General features: G+C 46.3%; 1 protein-coding gene across 3 annotated transcripts in view; it reads left to right on the top strand.

The window, feature by feature from the left end:
• Positions 1 to 20,072, top strand: part of LOC110502409 (contactin-1a) — a 165,555-nt gene that overhangs the window by 53,140 nt on the left and 92,343 nt on the right. For 2 of the 3 annotated variants that reach the window (XM_036959293.2, XM_036959302.2), the window contains exons 2-3: positions 15,330 to 15,467; positions 17,411 to 17,449. In XM_036959293.2, coding sequence (XP_036815188.1) covers positions 15,410 to 15,467; positions 17,411 to 17,449 — 97 coding nt within the window. In that variant the 5' untranslated portion in view covers positions 15,330 to 15,409. The remainder of the gene's footprint in view (positions 1 to 15,329; positions 15,468 to 17,410; positions 17,450 to 20,072) is intronic. The other variant, XM_090217438.1, reaches the window with a different exon arrangement.

The raw sequence follows: 20,072 nt of genomic DNA, 5'->3' as shown, positions 1-20,072 counted from the left end.
GTAGTGACGATGGTGATGATGATGATGATTATTTGACCCTGCTGGTCATCTATGAATATTTGAACTTCTTGGCCATGTTCTGTTATAATCTCCACCCGGCACAGCCAGAAGAGGACTGGCCAAACACGCATAGCCTGGTTTCTCTCGGTTTCGTCCTAGGTTCTGCCTCTCTGACTGAGCGCTCCTCTCCTCCTCCTCTCTGTCTGAGTGCTCCTCTCCTCCTCCTCTCTGACTGAGCGCTCCTCTCCTCCTCCTCCTCTCTGACTGAGCGCTCCTCTCCTCTGCCTCTCTGACTGAGCGCTCCTCTCCTCCTCCTCTCTGACTGAGCGCTCCTCTCCTCTGCCTCTCTGACTGAGCGCTCCTCTCCTCCTCCTCTGCAGCAGCAGTAGCAGGCAGCAGCAGTAGCAGACAGCAGCAGTAGCAGGCAGCAGCAGTAGCAGGCAGCAGCAGTAGCAGACAGCAGCAGTAGCAGGCAGCAGCAGTAGCAGGCAGCAGCAGTAGCAGACAGCAGCAGTAGCAGGCAGCAGCAGTAGCAAACAGCAGCAGTAGCAGACAGCAGCAGTAGCAGGCAGCAGCAGTAGCAGGCAGCAACAGTAGCAGGCAGCAGCAGTAGCAGGCAGCAGCAGTAGCAGCAGCAGTAGCAGTAGCAGTAGCAGGCAGCAGCAGTAGCAGGCAGCAGCAGTAGCAACACAGTGTTCTGCTCTATTTTCTATCTTGTCATGTTCAATGTCAGCCAATGAATCATCAATAATATATGATATGGCAGGTTGTGGTTATGGATATTCATTGCACCAATGAATGTAAGCCCTCTGAAAGACAAAATATAATTAATCTTTATGGTTTGTGGCTCATTTTATCAAATCAAAATCAAATCAAATGTTATTGGTCACATACATGTGATTATCAGATGTTATTGCGGGTGTAGCGAAATGTTTGTGCTTCTAGCACTGATAGTGCTGTAGTATCTAACAATTTCACACAATACACACAATACACTCAAATCTAAGTAAAGGAATGGAATTAAGAATATATAAATATTTGGACGAGCAATGTCAGAGCGGCATAGACTAAGATACAGTATATACATATGAGATGAGTAATGCAAAATATGAAATATTATTGAAGTGGCCAGTGATTTCAAGTCTATGTATATAGGCAGCAGCCTCTAATGTGCTACTGATGGCTATTTAACAGTCTGATGGCCTTGAAATATAAGCTGTTTTTCAGTCTCTCGGTCCCAGCTTTGATGCACCTGTACTGACCTCGCCTTCTGGATGATAGCGGGGTGAACAGGTGGTGGCTTGGGTGGTTGTTGTTCTTGATGATCTTTTTGGCCTTCCTGTGACATCGGGTGGTGTAGGTGTCCTGGAGGGCAGGTAGTTTGCCCCTGGTGATGCTTTGGGCAGACCGCACTACCCTCTGGAGAGCCCTGCCATTGCGGAAGGTGCAGTTGTCGTACCAGGCAGTTATACAGTCTGACAGGATGCTCTCAGTCGTGCATCTGTAAAAGTTTGTGAGGGTTTCAGGTGCCAAGCCAAATTTCTTCAGCTTCCTGAGGTTGAAGGGTCGCTGTTTCACTTTCTTCACCAAACTGTCTGTGTGGGTGAACCATTTCAGTCTATGATGTGTACACCGAGGAACTTAAAACTTTCCACCTTCTTCACTGCTGTCCCGTCGATGTGGATAAAGGGGTACTCCCTCTGCTGTTTCCTGAAGTCCACGATCATCTCCTTTGTTTTGTTGACATTGAGTGAGAGGCTGTTTTCCTGACACCGCATTCATGTGATGAATGAGGGCCCTCGCCTCCTCCCTGCAGAGTGTCTCGTCGTTGTTGGTGCTTAAGCCTACTACTGTTGTGTCATCTGCAAACTTGATGGATGAGTTGAAGGCGTGCGTGGCCACGGAGTCATGGGTAAACAGTGAGTACAGGAGGGGGCCATTTACCCCCAGTCATTTACCCTCAGCCATTTACCCTCAGCCATTTATCCCCAGACATTTACCCTCAGCCATTTATCCTCAGTCATTTACCCCCAGTCATTTACCCTCAGCCATTTACCCCCAGTCATTTATCCCCAGTCATTAATCCCCAGTCATTTATCCCCAGTCATTTACCCCCAGTAATTTACCCCCAGTCATTTATCCCCAGCCATTTACCCCCAGTCATTTACCCCCAGTCATTTATCCCCAGCCATTTACCCCCAGTCATTTACTCCCAGTCATTTATCCCCAGTCATTTACCCCCAGTCATTTATCCCCAGCCATTCCATTTACCCCCAGTCATTTACCCCCAGTCATTTATCCCCAGCCATTTACCCCCAGTCATTTACCCCCAGTCATGTATCCCCAGTCATTTACCCCCAGTCATTTATCCCCAGCCATTCCATTTACCCCCAGTCATTTACCTCCAGTCATTTACCCCCAGTCATTTACCCCCAGTAATTTATCCCCAGTCATTTACCCTCAGTCATTTATCTCCAGTCATTAATCCCCAGTCATTTACCCCCAGTCATTTATCCCCAGTCATTTACCCTCAGTCATTTATCTCCAGTCATTAATCCCCAGTCATTTATCCCCAGTCATTTACCCCCAGTAATTTACCCCCAGTCATTTACCCCCAGCCATGTATCCCCAGTCATTTACCCCCAGTAATTTACCCCCAGTCATTTACCCCCAGCCATGTATCCCCAGTCATTTACCCCCAGTAATTTACTCCCAGCCATTTACCCCCAGCCATTTATCCCCAGTCATTTACCTCCAGTCATTTACCTCCAGCCATTTACCCCCAGTCATTTACCCCCAGCCATGTATCCCCAGTCATTTACCCCCAGCCATGTATCCCCAGTCATTTTACCCCAGTCATTTACATCCAGTCATTTACCCCCAGTCATTTATCCCCAGTCATTTATCCCCAGTCATTTATCCCCAGTCATGTATCCCCAGTCATTTACCCCCAGTCATTTACCCCCAGTCATTTACCCCCAGTTATTTAACCCCAGTCATTTACCCTCAGTAATTTACCCTCAGTCATTTACCCTCAGTCATTTATCCCCAGTCATTTACCCCCAGTCATTTACCCCCATTCATTTACCCCCAGTTATTTACCCCCAGTCATTTACCCCCAGTCATTTATCCCCAGTCATGTATCCCCAGTCATTTACCCCCAGTCATTTACCCCCAGTCATTTACCCCCAGTTATTTAACCCCAGTCATTTACCCTCAGTAATTTACCCTCAGTCATTTACCCTCAGTCATTTATCCCCAGCCATTTATCCCCAGTCATTTACCTCCAGTCATTTACCCCCAGTTATTTACCCCCAGTCATTTACCCCCAGTCATTTACCCCCAGCCATGTATCCCCAGTCATTTACCTTCAGTCATTTACCCCCAGCCATGTATCCCCAGTCATTTACCCCCAGGCATTTACCCCCAGCCATGTTTCCCCAGTCATTTACCCCCAGTCATTTACCCCCAGTCATTTACCCCCAGTCATTTACCCCCAGTTATTTAACCCCAGTCATTTACCTTCAGTAATTTACCCTCAGTCATTTACCCTCAGTCATTTATCCCCAGTCATTTACCCCCAGTCATTTACCCCCATTCATTTACCCTCAGCAATTTATCCCCAGTCATTTACCTCCAGTCATTTACCCCCAGTAATTTACCCCCAGTCATTTACCCCCAGTCATTTACCCCCAGTCATTTACCCCCAGTTGTTTACCCCCAGCCATGTATCCCCAGTCATTTACCCTCAGTCATTTACCCCCAGCCATGTATCCCCAGTCATTTACCCCCAGTCATTTACCCCCAGCCATGTTTCCCCAGTCATTTACCCCCAGTCATTTACCCCCAGGCATTTACCCCCAGTCATTTACCCCCAGTCATTTACCCCCAGTTATTTATCCCCAGTCATTTACCCTCAGTCATTTACCCCAGTCACTTACCCCCAGTAATTTACCCCCAGTCATTTACCCCCAGTCATTTACCCCCAGTCATTTATCCCCAGTCATTTATCCCCAGTCATTTAGGTAGGTAGTTTGCCCCTGGTGATGCTTTGGGCAGACCGCACTACCCTCTGGAGAGCCCTGCCATTGCGGAAGGTGCAGTTGTCGTACCAGGCAGTTATACAGTCTGACAGGATGCTCTCAGTCGTGCATCTGTAAAAGTTTGTGAGGGTTTCAGGTGCCAAGCCAAATTTCTTCAGCTTCCTGAGGTTGAAGGGTCGCTGTTTCACTTTCTTCACCAAACTGTCTGTGTGGGTGAACCATTTCAGTCTATGATGTGTACACCGAGGAACTTAAAACTTTCCACCTTCTTCACTGCTGTCCCGTCGATGTGGATAAAGGGGTACTCCCTCTGCTGTTTCCTGAAGTCCACGATCATCTCCTTTGTTTTGTTGACATTGAGTGAGAGGCTGTTTTCCTGACACCGCATTCATGTGATGAATGAGGGCCCTCGCCTCCTCCCTGCAGAGTGTCTCGTCGTTGTTGGTGCTTAAGCCTACTACTGTTGTGTCATCTGCAAACTTGATGGATGAGTTGGAGGCGTGCGTGGCCACGGAGTCATGGGTAAACAGTGAGTACAGGAGGGGGCCATTTACCCCCAGTCATTTACCCTCAGCCATTTACCCTCAGCCATTTATCCCCAGACATTTACCCTCAGCCATTTATCCTCAGTCATTTACCCCCAGTCATTTACCCTCAGCCATTTACCCCCAGTCATTTATCCCCAGTCATTAATCCCCAGTCATTTATCCCCAGTCATTTACCCCCAGTAATTTACCCCCAGTCATTTATCCCCAGCCATTTACCCCCAGTCATTTACCCCCAGTCATTTATCCCCAGCCATTTACCCCCAGTCATTTACTCCCAGTCATTTATCCCCAGTCATTTACCCCCAGTCATTTATCCCCAGCCATTCCATTTACCCCCAGTCATTTACCCCCAGTCATTTATCCCCAGCCATTTACCCCCAGTCATTTACCCCCAGTCATGTATCCCCAGTCATTTACCCCCAGTCATTTATCCCCAGCCATTCCATTTACCCCCAGTCATTTACCTCCAGTCATTTACCCCCAGTCATTTACCCCCAGTAATTTATCCCCAGTCATTTACCCTCAGTCATTTATCTCCAGTCATTAATCCCCAGTCATTTACCCCCAGTCATTTATCCCCAGTCATTTACCCTCAGTCATTTATCTCCAGTCATTAATCCCCAGTCATTTATCCCCAGTCATTTACCCCCAGTAATTTACCCCCAGTCATTTACCCCCAGCCATGTATCCCCAGTCATTTACCCCCAGTAATTTACCCCCAGTCATTTACCCCCAGCCATGTATCCCCAGTCATTTACCCCCAGTAATTTACTCCCAGCCATTTACCCCCAGCCATTTATCCCCAGTCATTTACCTCCAGTCATTTACCTCCAGCCATTTACCCCCAGTCATTTACCCCCAGCCATGTATCCCCAGTCATTTACCCCCAGCCATGTATCCCCAGTCATTTTACCCCAGTCATTTACATCCAGTCATTTACCCCCAGTCATTTATCCCCAGTCATTTATCCCCAGTCATTTATCCCCAGTCATGTATCCCCAGTCATTTACCCCCAGTCATTTACCCCCAGTCATTTACCCCCAGTTATTTAACCCCAGTCATTTACCCTCAGTAATTTACCCTCAGTCATTTACCCTCAGTCATTTATCCCCAGTCATTTACCCCCAGTCATTTACCCCCATTCATTTACCCCCAGTTATTTACCCCCAGTCATTTACCCCCAGTCATTTATCCCCAGTCATGTATCCCCAGTCATTTACCCCCAGTCATTTACCCCCAGTCATTTACCCCCAGTTATTTAACCCCAGTCATTTACCCTCAGTAATTTACCCTCAGTCATTTACCCTCAGTCATTTATCCCCAGCCATTTATCCCCAGTCATTTACCTCCAGTCATTTACCCCCAGTTATTTACCCCCAGTCATTTACCCCCAGTCATTTACCCCCAGCCATGTATCCCCAGTCATTTACCTTCAGTCATTTACCCCCAGCCATGTATCCCCAGTCATTTACCCCCAGGCATTTACCCCCAGCCATGTTTCCCCAGTCATTTACCCCCAGTCATTTACCCCCAGTCATTTACCCCCAGTCATTTACCCCCAGTTATTTAACCCCAGTCATTTACCTTCAGTAATTTACCCTCAGTCATTTACCCTCAGTCATTTATCCCCAGTCATTTACCCCCAGTCATTTACCCCCATTCATTTACCCTCAGCAATTTATCCCCAGTCATTTACCTCCAGTCATTTACCCCCAGTTATTTACCCCCAGTCATTTACCCCCAGTCATTTACCCCCAGTCATTTACCCCCAGTCGTTTACCCCCAGCCATGTATCCCCAGTCATTTACCCTCAGTCATTTACCCCCAGCCATGTATCCCCAGTCATTTACCCCCAGTCATTTACCCCCAGCCATGTTTCCCCAGTCATTTACCCCCAGTCATTTACCCCCAGGCATTTACCCCCAGTCATTTACCCCCAGTCATTTACCCCCAGTTATTTATCCCCAGTCATTTACCCTCAGTCATTTACCCCAGTCACTTACCCCCAGTAATTTACCCCCAGTCATTTACCCCCAGTCATTTACCCCCAGTCATTTATCCCCAGTCATTTATCCCCAGTCATTTACCCTCAGTCATTTACCCCCAGTCATTTACCCCCAGCCATGTATCCCCAGTCATTTACCCCCAGTCATTTACCCCCCAGTCATTTATCCCCAGTCATTTACCCCCAGTCATTTACCCCCAGTCATTTACCCCCAGTCATTTACCCCCAGTTATTTAACCCCAGTCATTTACCTTCAGTAATTTACCCTCAGTCATTTACCCCCAGTCATTTACCCCCATTAATTTACCCTCAGCCATTTATCCCCAGTCATTTACCTCCAGTCATTTACCCCCAGTTATTTACCCCCAGTCATTTACCCCCAGTAATTTACCCCCAGTCATTTACCCCCAGCCATGTATCCCCAGTCATTTACCCTCAGTCATTTACCCCCAGCCATGTATCCCCAGTCATTTACCCCCAGGCATTTACCCCCAGCCATGTTTCCCCAGTCATTTACCCCCAGTCATTTACCCCCAGGCATTTACCCCCAGTCATTTACCCCCAGTCATTTACCCCCAGTTATTTATCCCCAGTCATTTACCCTCAGTCATTTACCCTAGTCATTTACCCCCAGTCATTTACCCCCAGTAATTTACCCCCAGTCATTTATCCCCAGTCATTTATCCCCAGTCATTTACCCTCAGTCATTTACCCCCAGTCATTTACCCCCAGCCATGTATCCCCAGTCATTTACCCCCCAGTCATTTATCCCCAGTCATTTACCCCCAGTCATTTATCCCCAGCCATTTACCCCCAGTCATTTATCCCCTGACCAACATTTCAACATTTCACAGTCATGGTTCTGAAGCTGTGTGTGAGAAGGGACAGTTAGAAACAATGGGAGCTTTATTGAAAGAGAAAGGTCAAGTGAATAAATAACTGTGTCTCCATGGTGATGTGACAGTTAGTACTCTATAATGGAGATGGACTGTGAATTGACCGTACCAGTGAAAAAGGCCTACATAAAGACACATGTTATCACATGCCTGTGGCTCAGATTCCTGTTTACTGGAAAAAATGTCATGGAATATAAACTATTGGAAATACACTAACATGATATTATACCCTTCAAGTATGACTCCCTGATAAAATAAAGGTTAAATAAAAAATAATTTTAAAAAAATCATATTTTCACTGATAGATACAGTGTCTGACCTTCTCAATCTATTTGTAAATAGCATCTCTTAGTGTTGCCCTGAGACAAGACTGTAGTGGAGTCCACATAATAAAAAGGAAAACAGCTGCACACTGGCAGTCTTGATGCTTCCTAGCAGAGCAGTCTACAGCCATGTATCAGGGCAGAGCTATTGTTAGTGATGGCTGCAGAGCATGAATAGGCCTATGTGATTTATGCATAGCCTAGACCAGCCTGAAGCTTAAATGCATGGCATGAATTGAATGAATGATTGCGCTGGCGTTATTGATATATTGGTCAGCTGGTGTGCGTAGCCTTTGTGACCCTAAAGGCATTATGTTGACTGGAAGAGCAGGATAAGCAGCTTACATTACATTAGTGTGACAAGTCGTGGAGACTAGAGAGAGTGAGCGGCACAGAGAATGGAGCATGACTGGGCCAGTCTACGATAGGATTTACATCCCAACACTATGCCTGCTGTGTGGGGCATTCTTTGCACTAGTCTAGTCACTAGGACGTGTACCGGGCCGTACCATAAGCTAGACCTACGCAGAGGACAAAGCAAAACAGTTATTGCCATGAACGTCCCAATCAAATCAATAATCAATCCAGTTGATTGTCTTGACGGGTTGAAATTATAGGGTTATTACTCTAGCATTATGGGTCTTTGTCTTCTCTATCCGCTGACAGTTCTCTGCTTAATTTAATAGATTGGCTAGTCATTTTAACAAGTGGTAAGTAGGATTGCAGGTAGCTAGAATTGATCTGCCAAGTCTCGGTCATCTTCATTAGGGCACAGTGTAGCAAAACGTTGGCAACGGAACCAGCTTTTACAGAGAACCAAACGGGCACGGCATCTATTTCCTCATCCAACAAATACACCCTGTTGTCAGAGCGACAAGGGTTCTCAGCAGACCGTGTGGGTCAGGGTGAAGCTCTATCTGCAGGCACTGTGCTGTTCTGTCTCCCGTCTAATAGGGTTGGATGGGCTGTGTCTGTACTTCCTCTCCTCTTTTAGTAGAATCCACCAGTCAGTGGGTCCATTGGGAGATGCTTCCCTGTGCTACAGGATGGTGTATGTAAAGAGATGCAAGCAGTGGAAACCAGAAAATAAATATAAAGCCTCTATCGAGGATTCATCGGGGAGATGTAGTGGATTCTCAGGAGGCCACATTTTTATCGTCTGTTGGCCATTCTATATTCACAAGTCAATTATCTTTGATAAATAATTCATAGGGGAAGGCTATGATACGTAACACTGCTAGCGGGTAGAGGAATAACAGTGATTCAGCATTAAAACACTGTTGGCAGGTGCTGTACTGCAGTCTTGTAATACTCCAGTCCAGTCTGAAGGTTTTTTAATTGTCTGGGTCTCGCCATGGTCTATCTCGACATATTTATACACATTTTTACACTGCTAGCGGATAGATGAATAGCAGTGACTCGGCATTAAAACACTGTTGGCAGGTGGTAAACACAGTGGGGAAAGAGAGACAGCCCTATCAGATCTAAATCAGACTACTGGTTAATGAGACCTCCAAATCAGCTACGTTACACGCGTTAGTGTAGCTGGGCCGTTAGTGTAGCAGGGCCGTTAGTGTAGCCGGGCTGTTAGTGTAGCCGGGCCGTTAGTGTAGCCGGGCCGTTAGTGTAGCAGGGCCGTCAGTGTAGCAGGGCCATCAGTGTAGCAGGGCCGTCAGTGTAGCAGGGCCGTTAGTGTAGCAGGGCCATTAGTGTAGCCGGGCCGTTAGTGTAGCCGGGCCGTTAGTGTAGCAGGGCCGTTAGTGTAGCAGGGCCGTCAGTGTAGCCGGGCCGTTAGTATGCACAGCTTGACAGCGTTTGTCTCCTTTCTATTCAGTCCCAATCAATATTTGTCTCCTTCAGCCTTTATTTACCACAGCATTTAGAGTTGGGAGATGATACGAAATGTTCTCAGAACGACCACGGTATAAATCCTGGTCCCTGGTCACTAGTCCCTGGTTCCTGGTTCCTGGTCCCTGGTCACTAGTCCCTGGTTCCTGGTCCCTGGTCACTGGCCACTAGTGGTCACTGGTCACTGGTCCCTGGTCACTAGTCCCTGGTCGCTAGTCTCTGGTCACTAGTCACTAGTCCCTGGTTACTAGTCCCTGGTCACTAGTCCCTGGTCACTAGTCCCTGGTCCCTGGTCACTAGTCCCTGGTTCCTGGTCCCTGGTCACTGGCCACTAGTGGTCACTGGTCACTGGTCCCTGGTCACTAGTCCCTGGTCGCTAGTCCCTGGTCACTAGTCACTAGTCCCTGGTTACTAGTCCCTGGTCACTAGTCCCTGGTCACTAGTCCCTGGTCCCTGGTCACTAGTCCCTAGTTACTAGTCCCTGGTCACTAGTCCCTGGTCCCTGGTCACTAGTCCCTGGTTACTAGTCCCTGGTCGCTAGTCCCTGGTCACTAGTCCCTGGTCGCTAGTCCCTGGTCACTAGTCCCTGGTCACTAGTCCCTGGTCCCTGGTCACTAGTCCCTGGTCACTAGTCCCTGGTCACTAGTCCCTGGTCACTAGACCCTGGTCCCTGATCACTAGACCCTGGTCCCTGGTCACTAGTCCCTGGTCACTAGTCCCTGGTCCCTGGTCACTAGTCCCTGGTCCCTGGTCACTGGTCACTAGTCTCTGGTCACTAGTCCCTGGTCACTAGTCCCTGGTTCCTGGTCCCTGGTTCCTGGTCCCTGGCTGGTGATTTAGCGTGAGGGAAGTGAGTTTCCCTCATCAGGTGCATTCAGACTGGTGCAATAGAGGAACCAGGAGCCTGAGGTGACCAGACCACATCATTACTGATTATTAGATTCACGACCCTGTCTGCTGTTCCTCTGCTGTCTCTTTGATTCTACAGTACGTTCCCCAGGACACCTTTCATAGAAAGAGAAAGCCCTTAGATGTCTGTTTAGAACTTGAAATGTATTTGAGGCTGTAATAGGTACAGGATACTGTATGTGTGAAATATGTATTTGATCAATTATACTGTATTCTACAAGATGCACTACATATCCTCTCCTATAAATGTGCTATCTTAATTTGACCAGTTTCTCACAGCAGGAGATTTATCCTGCAGCAACAAGAAATGTGAATGATTATGTTGATTATAACTAAGGGATATTTTTGTAGGGGTTGATACATTTTTAGTTAGGATAAATCAAGTCTGAAATTTGAAAGCCTTTTTAAACCTCACACTATAATTATAATTTCCTGCTGCGTAGGAAAATTATCTGTGACAACAGAGTGATCCATTTAAGATATCATATCTATATGTGCACTTCTTAAATATGGTCATGATTCATACCTTAATAATGTTGTAAAAAGCAGGATCCCAGCTGTTTGCAGTGTATGAGAGTCTCTGGGTTGTTGTACTAGCTGTTGAGAGCCTTTTACTGTATCGTCATGTTTTGTAGTGGGCCTGGAATTAATTACCTGGGGCTGTAGGATCAGTTTAGTCTTTCAGATCATAATACATCAGATGACATGAACATGGGGACCTGATCCTAGATCAGCACTGCTACTCTGATATGCCCCAACCTATGGCGTTCCGGTCTTTAAATTAGTGTTTGCATAGTTTTTATTCACAGTCACAAGAGGTCCCTGCAAACACACAACTGCTTCCTCTGAAATGGGTTGCTAGGATACGAGTGCAGTGAAAATGAAATCCTCTCTTTGTTTCATTTCTCCAGCTGTAAAGCTCAAGAATTATGTCATCATCTCAATGGAGTGTGTGTGTGTGTGTGTGTGTGTGTGTGTGTGTGTGTGTGTGTGTTTGTGTGTGTGTGTGTGTGTGTGTGTGTGTGTGTGATTTGAAAAAATAATATATATAAAAAATATATATCTAAACTCAGCAACAACAAAAACATGTCCTCTCACTGTCAACTGCGTTTATTTTCACCAAACTTAACATGTGTAAATATTTGTATGAACATAACAAGATTCAACAACTGAGACATAAACTGAACAAGTTCCACAGGCCTTTTAATGTGTCCCTGAACAAAGGGGGGGTCAAAATCAAAAGTAACAGTCAGTATCTTGTGTGGCCACCAGCTGCATTAAGTACTGCAATGCATCTCCTCCTCATGGACTGAACCTAGATTTACCAGTTCTTGCTGTGAGATGTTACCCCACTCTTCCACCAAGGCACCTGCAAGTTCCCGGACATTTCTGGGGGGAATGGCCCTAGCCCTCACCCTCCGATCCAACAGGTCCCAGACGTGCTTGATGGGATTGAGATCCAGGCTCTTCACTTGCCATGGCAGAACACTGACATTCCTGTCTTGCACGAAATCACACACAGAACAAGCAGTATGGCTGGTGGCATTGTCATGCTGGAGGGTCATGTCAGGATGAACCTGCAGGAAGGGTACCACATGAGGGAGGAGGATGTCTTCCCTGTAACGCACAGTGTTGAGATTGCCTGCAATGACAACAAGCTCAGTCCGATGATGCTGTGACACACCGCCCCAGACCATGACGGACCCTCCACCTCCAAATCGATACCGCTCCGGAGTACAGGCCTCGGTGTAACGCTCATTTATCCGACGAAAAACACGAATCCGACCATCACCCCTGTTGAGACAAAACCACGACTCGTCAATGAAGAGCACTTTTTGCCAGTCCTGTCTGGTCCAGCGACGGTGGGTTTGTTCCCACAGGCGACATTGTTGCCGGTGATGTCGGGTGAGGACCTGCTTTACAACAGGCCTACAAGCCCTCAGCCAGCCTCTCTCAGTCTATTGCGGACAGTCTGAGCACTGATGGAGCGATTGTGCCTTCCTGGTGTAACTCGGGCATCTTTCTTTTGGTGTTTTTCAGAGTCAGTAGAAAGGCCTATTTTTAGTGTCCTAAGTTTTCATAACTGTGACCTTAATTGCCTACCGTCTGTAAGCTATTAGTGTCTTAACGACCGTTCCACAGATGCATGTTCATTAATTGTTTATGGTTCATGGGAAACAGTGTTTAAACCCTTTACAATGACGATCTGTGAAGTTCTCTCTCCCCTCTAACATTTTTGACCACGCCCATTGACAATGCCCCCCCACGCTATCTCCTTGCCACCGCTGCTGAAAATAATCTTAGGGGTAACACTTGTCTCCTCTGCATCTGTGTGATTCATAGCCTCTCATATCAGACCCGTTAATCCCATTTAGTCCTGGTCAGTGTTAGATGAGGCATAGAGGGTGTGTTTGATGACCTTAGCATGTTTCCTCTCCATTCCTCCAACTGATATCAGCAGGTTGACGGTTATTGTCATGAGTTTTGTCCTGAAGGTAGAACTGAGCAATTTCCCTTTAGATAGGCCAACTGCAAAGTCAAAATTGTCTATATTGTAAAATTTCATGAAAACAAAAATGTGTTTTTTGGTCTTAATTTAAGGTAAGGGTTAGGCATTAGGGTTAGCACTGTGGTTAATGTTAGGGTTGGGTTTAAAATCATTTTATGATTTTGCATATTAAATATTCTGGGAACCTATATCTTGTCATATCCCCACAATGTTCCCACAACCTAAAGAAATGTTCTGGAAACCTTTCAGAGAACACACAACGTGTTCTGGAAACCTTTTAGAGAACATACAACGTGTTCTGGAAACGTTTTAGAGAACATACAACGTGTTCTGGAAACCTTTTAGAGAACACACAACGTGTTCTGGAAACCTTTTAGAGAACATACAACGTGTTCTGGAAACCTTTTAGAGAACACACAACGTGTTCTGGAAACCTTTTAGAGAACATACAACGTGTTCTGGAAACCTTTTAGAGAACACACGACGTGTTCTGGAAACCTTTTAGAGAACACACAACGTGTTCTGGAAACCTTTTAGAGAACACACAACGTGTTCTGGAAACCTTTTAGAGAACACACAACGTGTTCTGGAAACCTTTTAGAGAACATACAACGTGTTCTGGAAACCTTTTAGAGAACATACAACGTGTTCTGGAAACCTTTTAGAGAACACACAACGTGTTCTGGAAACCTTTTAGAGAACACACAACGTGTTCTGGAAACCTTTTAGAGAACATACAACGTGTTCTGGAAACGCTCTTGTAACATCAGGTGAATGTTTTTTGCTCTGAAAAGAAACATTGTAGAATCATCCACACAGCTGGACAGTTTTTGTGTTTTGGGAACATATCTTTTGTGATGTCCCTGCAATGTTCCCACAACCTAATGAAACATTCGGGGAACATTTAAAGAACAGATTAAATGTGTTTAGGAACGTTATAGTAACATCAGGCAAATGTTTTATGCAAACATTCTATTTTCAACAGTTTTTTGTGTTATGAGAACAGTTGCCTCGACCTTACAAATGTTCTGGAACTTTCCCAGAACCAATTTTGGTTTGCTGGGTAGTGGTGAACATCATTACCTGGAGCCTATCTGTCGCTATGGCAGATGTCTCCAGGGATACGCAGCATCAGGAAGATGCCGTTCCGCTGTTCTATTCCTCTGTTCCGCTGCCTCCAAGGACCACCATTCTAGAGTGTTGCTGAAACAGCTGTTGCTTGTCGTATTGTGTTTCCTTGACGATGGGTTGATACGAGTGCAGTGAAGATGAAATCCCCTCCAGTTTGTCTCTGTTGTTGGTCTGGGGGGCAGTGTCTTGAGTGCCCACTCAGCTAAAACAGCGCTCAGGGAGGGTTGCTGCTTGTGACAACGGTCACCCTTTTAGTCATGATGTGGTCAACCTGTTGGTGGAGCTGCCCTCCTGCTGTGGTGCGTAGGAGGCTGACATGGTCGTTACTGTTGTTCAGGGCCAATGGCGTGAGTTATGGAAACGGTATTAGTACTGTACTGTGCCCGTGTTTTATTATATGGGCATGGGCAATGCCAGAGTATGGAACGTAGTCAATGAATTCACTCATATCATCCCTAAATTGGAGGCTACATATACCTCATGTGTTCTTACCTAACGTCATCTTCTTTGTCCCCATTGGGCCCTCTTCTTCTTTCCATCCTTGGTCTTCCAGTGTGAAATGGTACCACCTAGCAGGTCTATTGAGCCAGCCAAGTGACATCTAGTGTTTTGTTCTCATACCCTGTTGAACTGTTGTGTCTACTGAAGTAGCTATTTTGACCTGATGCCAACAAGGCCAAGCGTATTCAGCTTGATGCACTGGAATGTTCCTTTAAGCTTGTCCTTCATGTCCATGCTCGGTAGTTTGGTTTTGCCGGACCAATGAGAATGTCATCACTCTGTCTGGTGGATTACTGCTTTACATTTGAACTGCTCGGTCACTACACAATCACAGCACTACTAAAAAGGGGTCAAAATGTACTGTTCATTATGTTTAGACTTTAGAAGTTTATTATGAGGATGGCTGCCCAATGTTTTTTAACACCTTCTTGACCTTACTTACGTCAATTAAAATCGTGTAACTTTGATGACGTCTCTTTGAAGACTAATTACACTACATCACAGAACGCTCCTAGTAATGGAAACGCATATGTAATGTTACGACACATTATAGTGGTATTATGTGTTGTACCATGACTCAGTCTCTCCACTCTCTGTCTCTCTGTCTGCCTTGCAGGAAAAGCATCCTGTCCTGCTCATGTTCCATCATCGGCTTGGTTCTAATCATCACCTCCAGGGGGTTCTACACAGACCAACATGCTGCACTTCACTGTGCTCCTCCTCTGCCTCCTGTCCCTGACTCTCACTTCCACTGGTGAGTATCATATGGTAATCACACTCGGGGCTTTTCCCACTACGGGACTGTACCCGAGCCGAGCCAAACCATGCTGTAATGTGCGGGCCTGGTTATGCCTACACCGTGGTAGCTGGAACATGTCAGAGTTAGCACAGTTTGGTTCAGGCCGGCACGATAATGTGAAAAAGGCTACTACAGGTGTAGTATCTTAATTTGACTAATTCTTACAGCTGGAAAATAAACCTGTCTGAGAAGATAGAAAAGAGGGATGACATTTACTTGTCTGAAAATATAGAAAAGGGGGCTGAAATGACCAGTCTGAAACCTCCTCCTTCAAAGTTTAGATTTCAAATCAGCTGAAGCAAAGAATGTGGTGTTTGGACTCTGGCTTCCTCTCTACTTCACAACACATTTCCTTTAAACAGAGTTGTGGATGGTGGAGATTACATCTGTTCATAGGAGGTGTTTGAGTCATCCTCCCACTTCACCCAAAGGCAATGGCAACAGGGTGTGTGTGTGTGTGGGGGGGGGGGGGGCATCCTGCCTCTTCCAAAGCACAGCAACAGAAGGCCAACAACCAGAAAGTTGTGACATCCAACTCGAGCCTGACGAAGACCTTCAGCTAGAAACTTTACAGAATAAAACTGCAGGGTTGATTAACAGTGTGCAGATTTCTATATTTTGTTCATCACATCAAAGCTAAGACGACCGTGTTGAGGATGACAGAGACGCCTCTCATCTCATTGTGTGATCGTTCGAATGGCCCTAGTCTGTAGCCTTCAGTACAAGGCTGCTGTCCCATCCTTATGACTGCCACATACGCTATGTTGCAACAGGGACAGGCATGTAGGGAGCAGCGTCATCAAAAGAACTCAACACTCACTGATGCTAATGTTTAGAAATGTCACCTTTAATTAACCCCTTGGTGTAACTTGATGGATTGATGAATTGATGCACGCAGAAAGAGAAAGAGAGAAAGAGAGAGAAATAGAGACAGTAGTTGAACTCACTGCAGTATTAACCTTGCTGCTAGATTAATGAGGGATTGTCATCGTTGAATATGGTGAATTGAGGGGAATCTCCAGCACACAGATACTCCTGATGCTTCCAACAATGTAATGGATCTTCTAAATGAATGTCCTCCTGTCGCTCCTCCCTCTCTAAATGAATATGTTGACACAGCTCTTCTCCTCCTGTCGCTCCTCCCTCTCTAAATGAATATGTTGACAAAGCTCTTCTCCTCCTGTCGCTCCTCCCTCTCTAAATTAATATGTTGACAAAGCTCTTCTTCTCCTGTCGCTCCTCCCTCTCTAAAGGAATATGTTGACATAGCTCTTCTCCTCCTGTCGCTCCTCCCTCTCTAAATGAATATGTTGACAAAGCTCTTCTCCTCCTGTCGCTCCTCCCTCTCTAAATGAATATGTTGACAAAGCTCTTCTTCTCCTGTCGCTCCTCCCTCTCTAAAGGAATATGTTGACATAGCTCTTCTCCTCCTGTCGCTCCTCCCTCTCTAAATGAATATGTTGACAAAGCTCTTCTCCTCCTGTCGCTCCTCCCTCTCTAAATGAATATGTTGACAAAGCTCTTCTTCTCCTGTCGCTCCTCCCTCTCTAAATGAATATGTTGACACAGCTCTTCTTCTCTTGTCGCTCCTCCCTCTCTAAATGAATATGTTGACACAGCTCTTCTTCTCCTGTCGCTCCTCCCTCTCTAAATGAATATGTTGACAAAGCTCTTCTCCTCCTGTCGCTCCTCCCTCTCTAAATGAATATGTTGACAAAGCTCTTCTTCTCCTGTCGCTCCTCCCTCTCTAAAGGAATATGTTGACACAGCCCTTCTCCTGTCGCTCCTCCCTCTCTAAATGAATATGTTGACATAGCTCTTCTTCTTCTGTCGCTCCTCCCTCTCTAAATGAATATGTTGACACAGCTCTTCTTCTCTTGCTCCTCCCTCTCCTCCAGATGCATCAGTGTTCAGAGGGGAACCTAGCTTCTACTCAGGTAACGCTATGGATCATCTCAATGGAGCGTGTGTGTGTGTGTGTGTGTGTGTGTGTGTGTGTGTGTGTGTGTGTGTGTGTGTGTGTGTGTATGTGTGTATGTGTGTGTATGTGTGTGTGTGAATGTGTGTGTGTGTGTGTGTGTGTGTATGTGTGTGTGTGTGTGTGTGTATGTGTGTGTGTGTGTATGTGTGTATGTGTGTGTGTGTGTGTGTGTGTGTGTGTGTGTGTGTGTGTGTGTGTGATCAGTTTGGACTAATGAGGGAGGACATGTTGCAATGTCACCAAAACCAGAATCCTGTAACATACTGCAATATGCAGATTGACTGTTCAAATGGGGTTCAGTGTATACATCGGGGGAGACTTGATGTGTTTACAAGTGTATTTCCCCACCAGCTGGTTGGGAACAGCATGCGTGCCATGAACATTAGACTCCAGACCACAAGATGTTTTGTGAATCTGTGAGACATGAGTGAATGGACGAGTATTTAAGTCAGTATGTCATGTGAAAGACAAAACTGGAAGTGGAAGAGTAATTTAACACCACATATGTTTTAGGTGGCAGACTGTTGCTCCTCACCAGCCTGACTGCTTATCATACCACATCAGTTCATGACTGTTATGGCATCAATTCAAGGAGCCTTCTGAGATGCACTGGGTCAAGAACAAAACAGAGCCCTTCCTTTGCCTGACAGCTGCATTCGGGTCCTGTTTAGTAAAGGCACACGCAGTGAAACGTTTTGAAACAGAAAAGGAACATCTGTGTTCTCATTGGTCAAGTTCAGGTAGTAGAATATTCTGTCAAAGAGCATTTTGTTAGACCAAAAAGACCAGGAAGTCAAGACCAGGAAGTCCAAGATCAGAGACCAGATCAAGATCATTGGATTGATCTTTGCGGAATGGTATTTTGTAGTTGTAGTTGCAATTGACATTACCCTCTGTATTGGGATGTTTTTAGACAGCATTGGAAGACACACCATAGCCTGTGTGTCCCTCACTCCAGACCTTGTTAAACCATAGCCTGTGTGTCCCTCCCTCCAGACCTTGTTAATAGATAGTTACAAGATTAGAACATAGCTGGGGACAGTTGTATTTTTAGAGAAATCTTGTGTTTGTTTTAGGAAACTTCGATCATTGCCAGTGTGGCCGAACGGCATCCATATCAGGAAGTCGTCAGTTTTCAGGCAAAACTCATTTCAGTTTGCCTGAAATCTGGTGACTTCCTAATGTGGACGCGGTCACATCTGCAGCCAATGAGATGTGAAAGTGTAGCTGGCAAATGTGAAGATAGGGGAATGAACAAACAGTTGTAAGAGCTAACTGGGTTGTAAACATGGTATAGACTTCCTACTGCATCTATCTTGACTGACCTGGAAATATTCTTGTCCCTGCTTCATTTTGATGTTAGTTTTTTTGTGAGTCTCTGCTCTGACAAACAATGATAAAACTGATGTAGTACAAAATCAATCAGCCCCTCAAGAATACTGCAATGCTTTTTGTGATACTCTGCACTTACAATACAAATCTCTCTCATATAATGTAGTCCACAAACAATGTAGTGTGTACGGCACAGTACATCACTGGGGCCAAGCTTCCTGCCATACAGGACATCACTGGGGCCAAGCTTCCTGCCATGCAGGACATCACTGGGGCCAAGCTTCCTGCCATGCAGGACATCACTGGGGCCAAGCTTCCTGCCATGCAGGACATCACTGGGGCCAAGCTTCCTGCCATACAGGACATCACTGGGGCCAAGCTTCCTGCCATACAGGACATCACTGGGGCCAAGCTTCCTGCCATACAGGACATCACTGGGGCCAAGCTTCCTGCCATGCAGGACATCACTGGGGCCAAGCTTCCTGCCATGCAGGACATCACTGGGGCCAAGCTTCCTGCCATGCAGGACATCACTGGGGCCAAGCTTCCTGCCATGCAGGACATCACTGGGGCCAAGCTTCCTGCCATGCAGGACATCACTGGGGCCAAGCTTCCTGCCATACAGGACATCACTGGGGCCAAGCTTCCTGCCATACAGGACATCACTGGGGCCAAGCTTCCTGCCATACAGGACATCACTGGGGCCAAGCTTCCTGCCATGCAGGACATCACTGGGGCCAAGCTTCCTGCCATGCAGGACATCACTGGGGCCAAGCTTCCTGCCATGCAGGACATCACTGGGGCCAAGCTTCCTGCCATGCAGGACATCACTGGGGCCAAGCTTCCTGCCATGCAGGACATCACTGGGGCCAAGCTTCCTGCCATACAGGGCATTCAGGACCTTTATACCAGAAGGTGTCAGAGGAAAGCCCAAAAAATTGTCAAAGACTCCAGTCACCCAAGTCATAGACTGTTCCCTCTGCTACCGCACAGCAAGCGGTACCGGAGCTTCTATCCCCAAGCCATAAGACAGCAGAACAATTAATAAAATGACCCTCCGGACTACTTACATTGACACCCCGGTTTTGTTTTTACACTGCTTCTACTCGTTGTTTATTATCTTTGCATAGTCACTTTAACCCCTACCTACATGTACAAAATACATTGACTAACCTGTACCCCTGCACATTGACTTGGTACCGGTACCCCCTGTATATAGCCTCATTATTGTTATTTTATTGTTACTT

This window comes from Oncorhynchus mykiss, chromosome 2, assembly GCF_057628025.1.
Source record: "Oncorhynchus mykiss isolate SJ-2025 chromosome 2, ASM5762802v1, whole genome shotgun sequence".
In the NCBI taxonomy this organism is placed as follows: Eukaryota; Metazoa; Chordata; class Actinopteri; order Salmoniformes; family Salmonidae; genus Oncorhynchus; species Oncorhynchus mykiss.
Note: the sequence above shows the minus strand (reverse complement) of the source record. Positions and strands in the feature narration are given on the sequence as shown.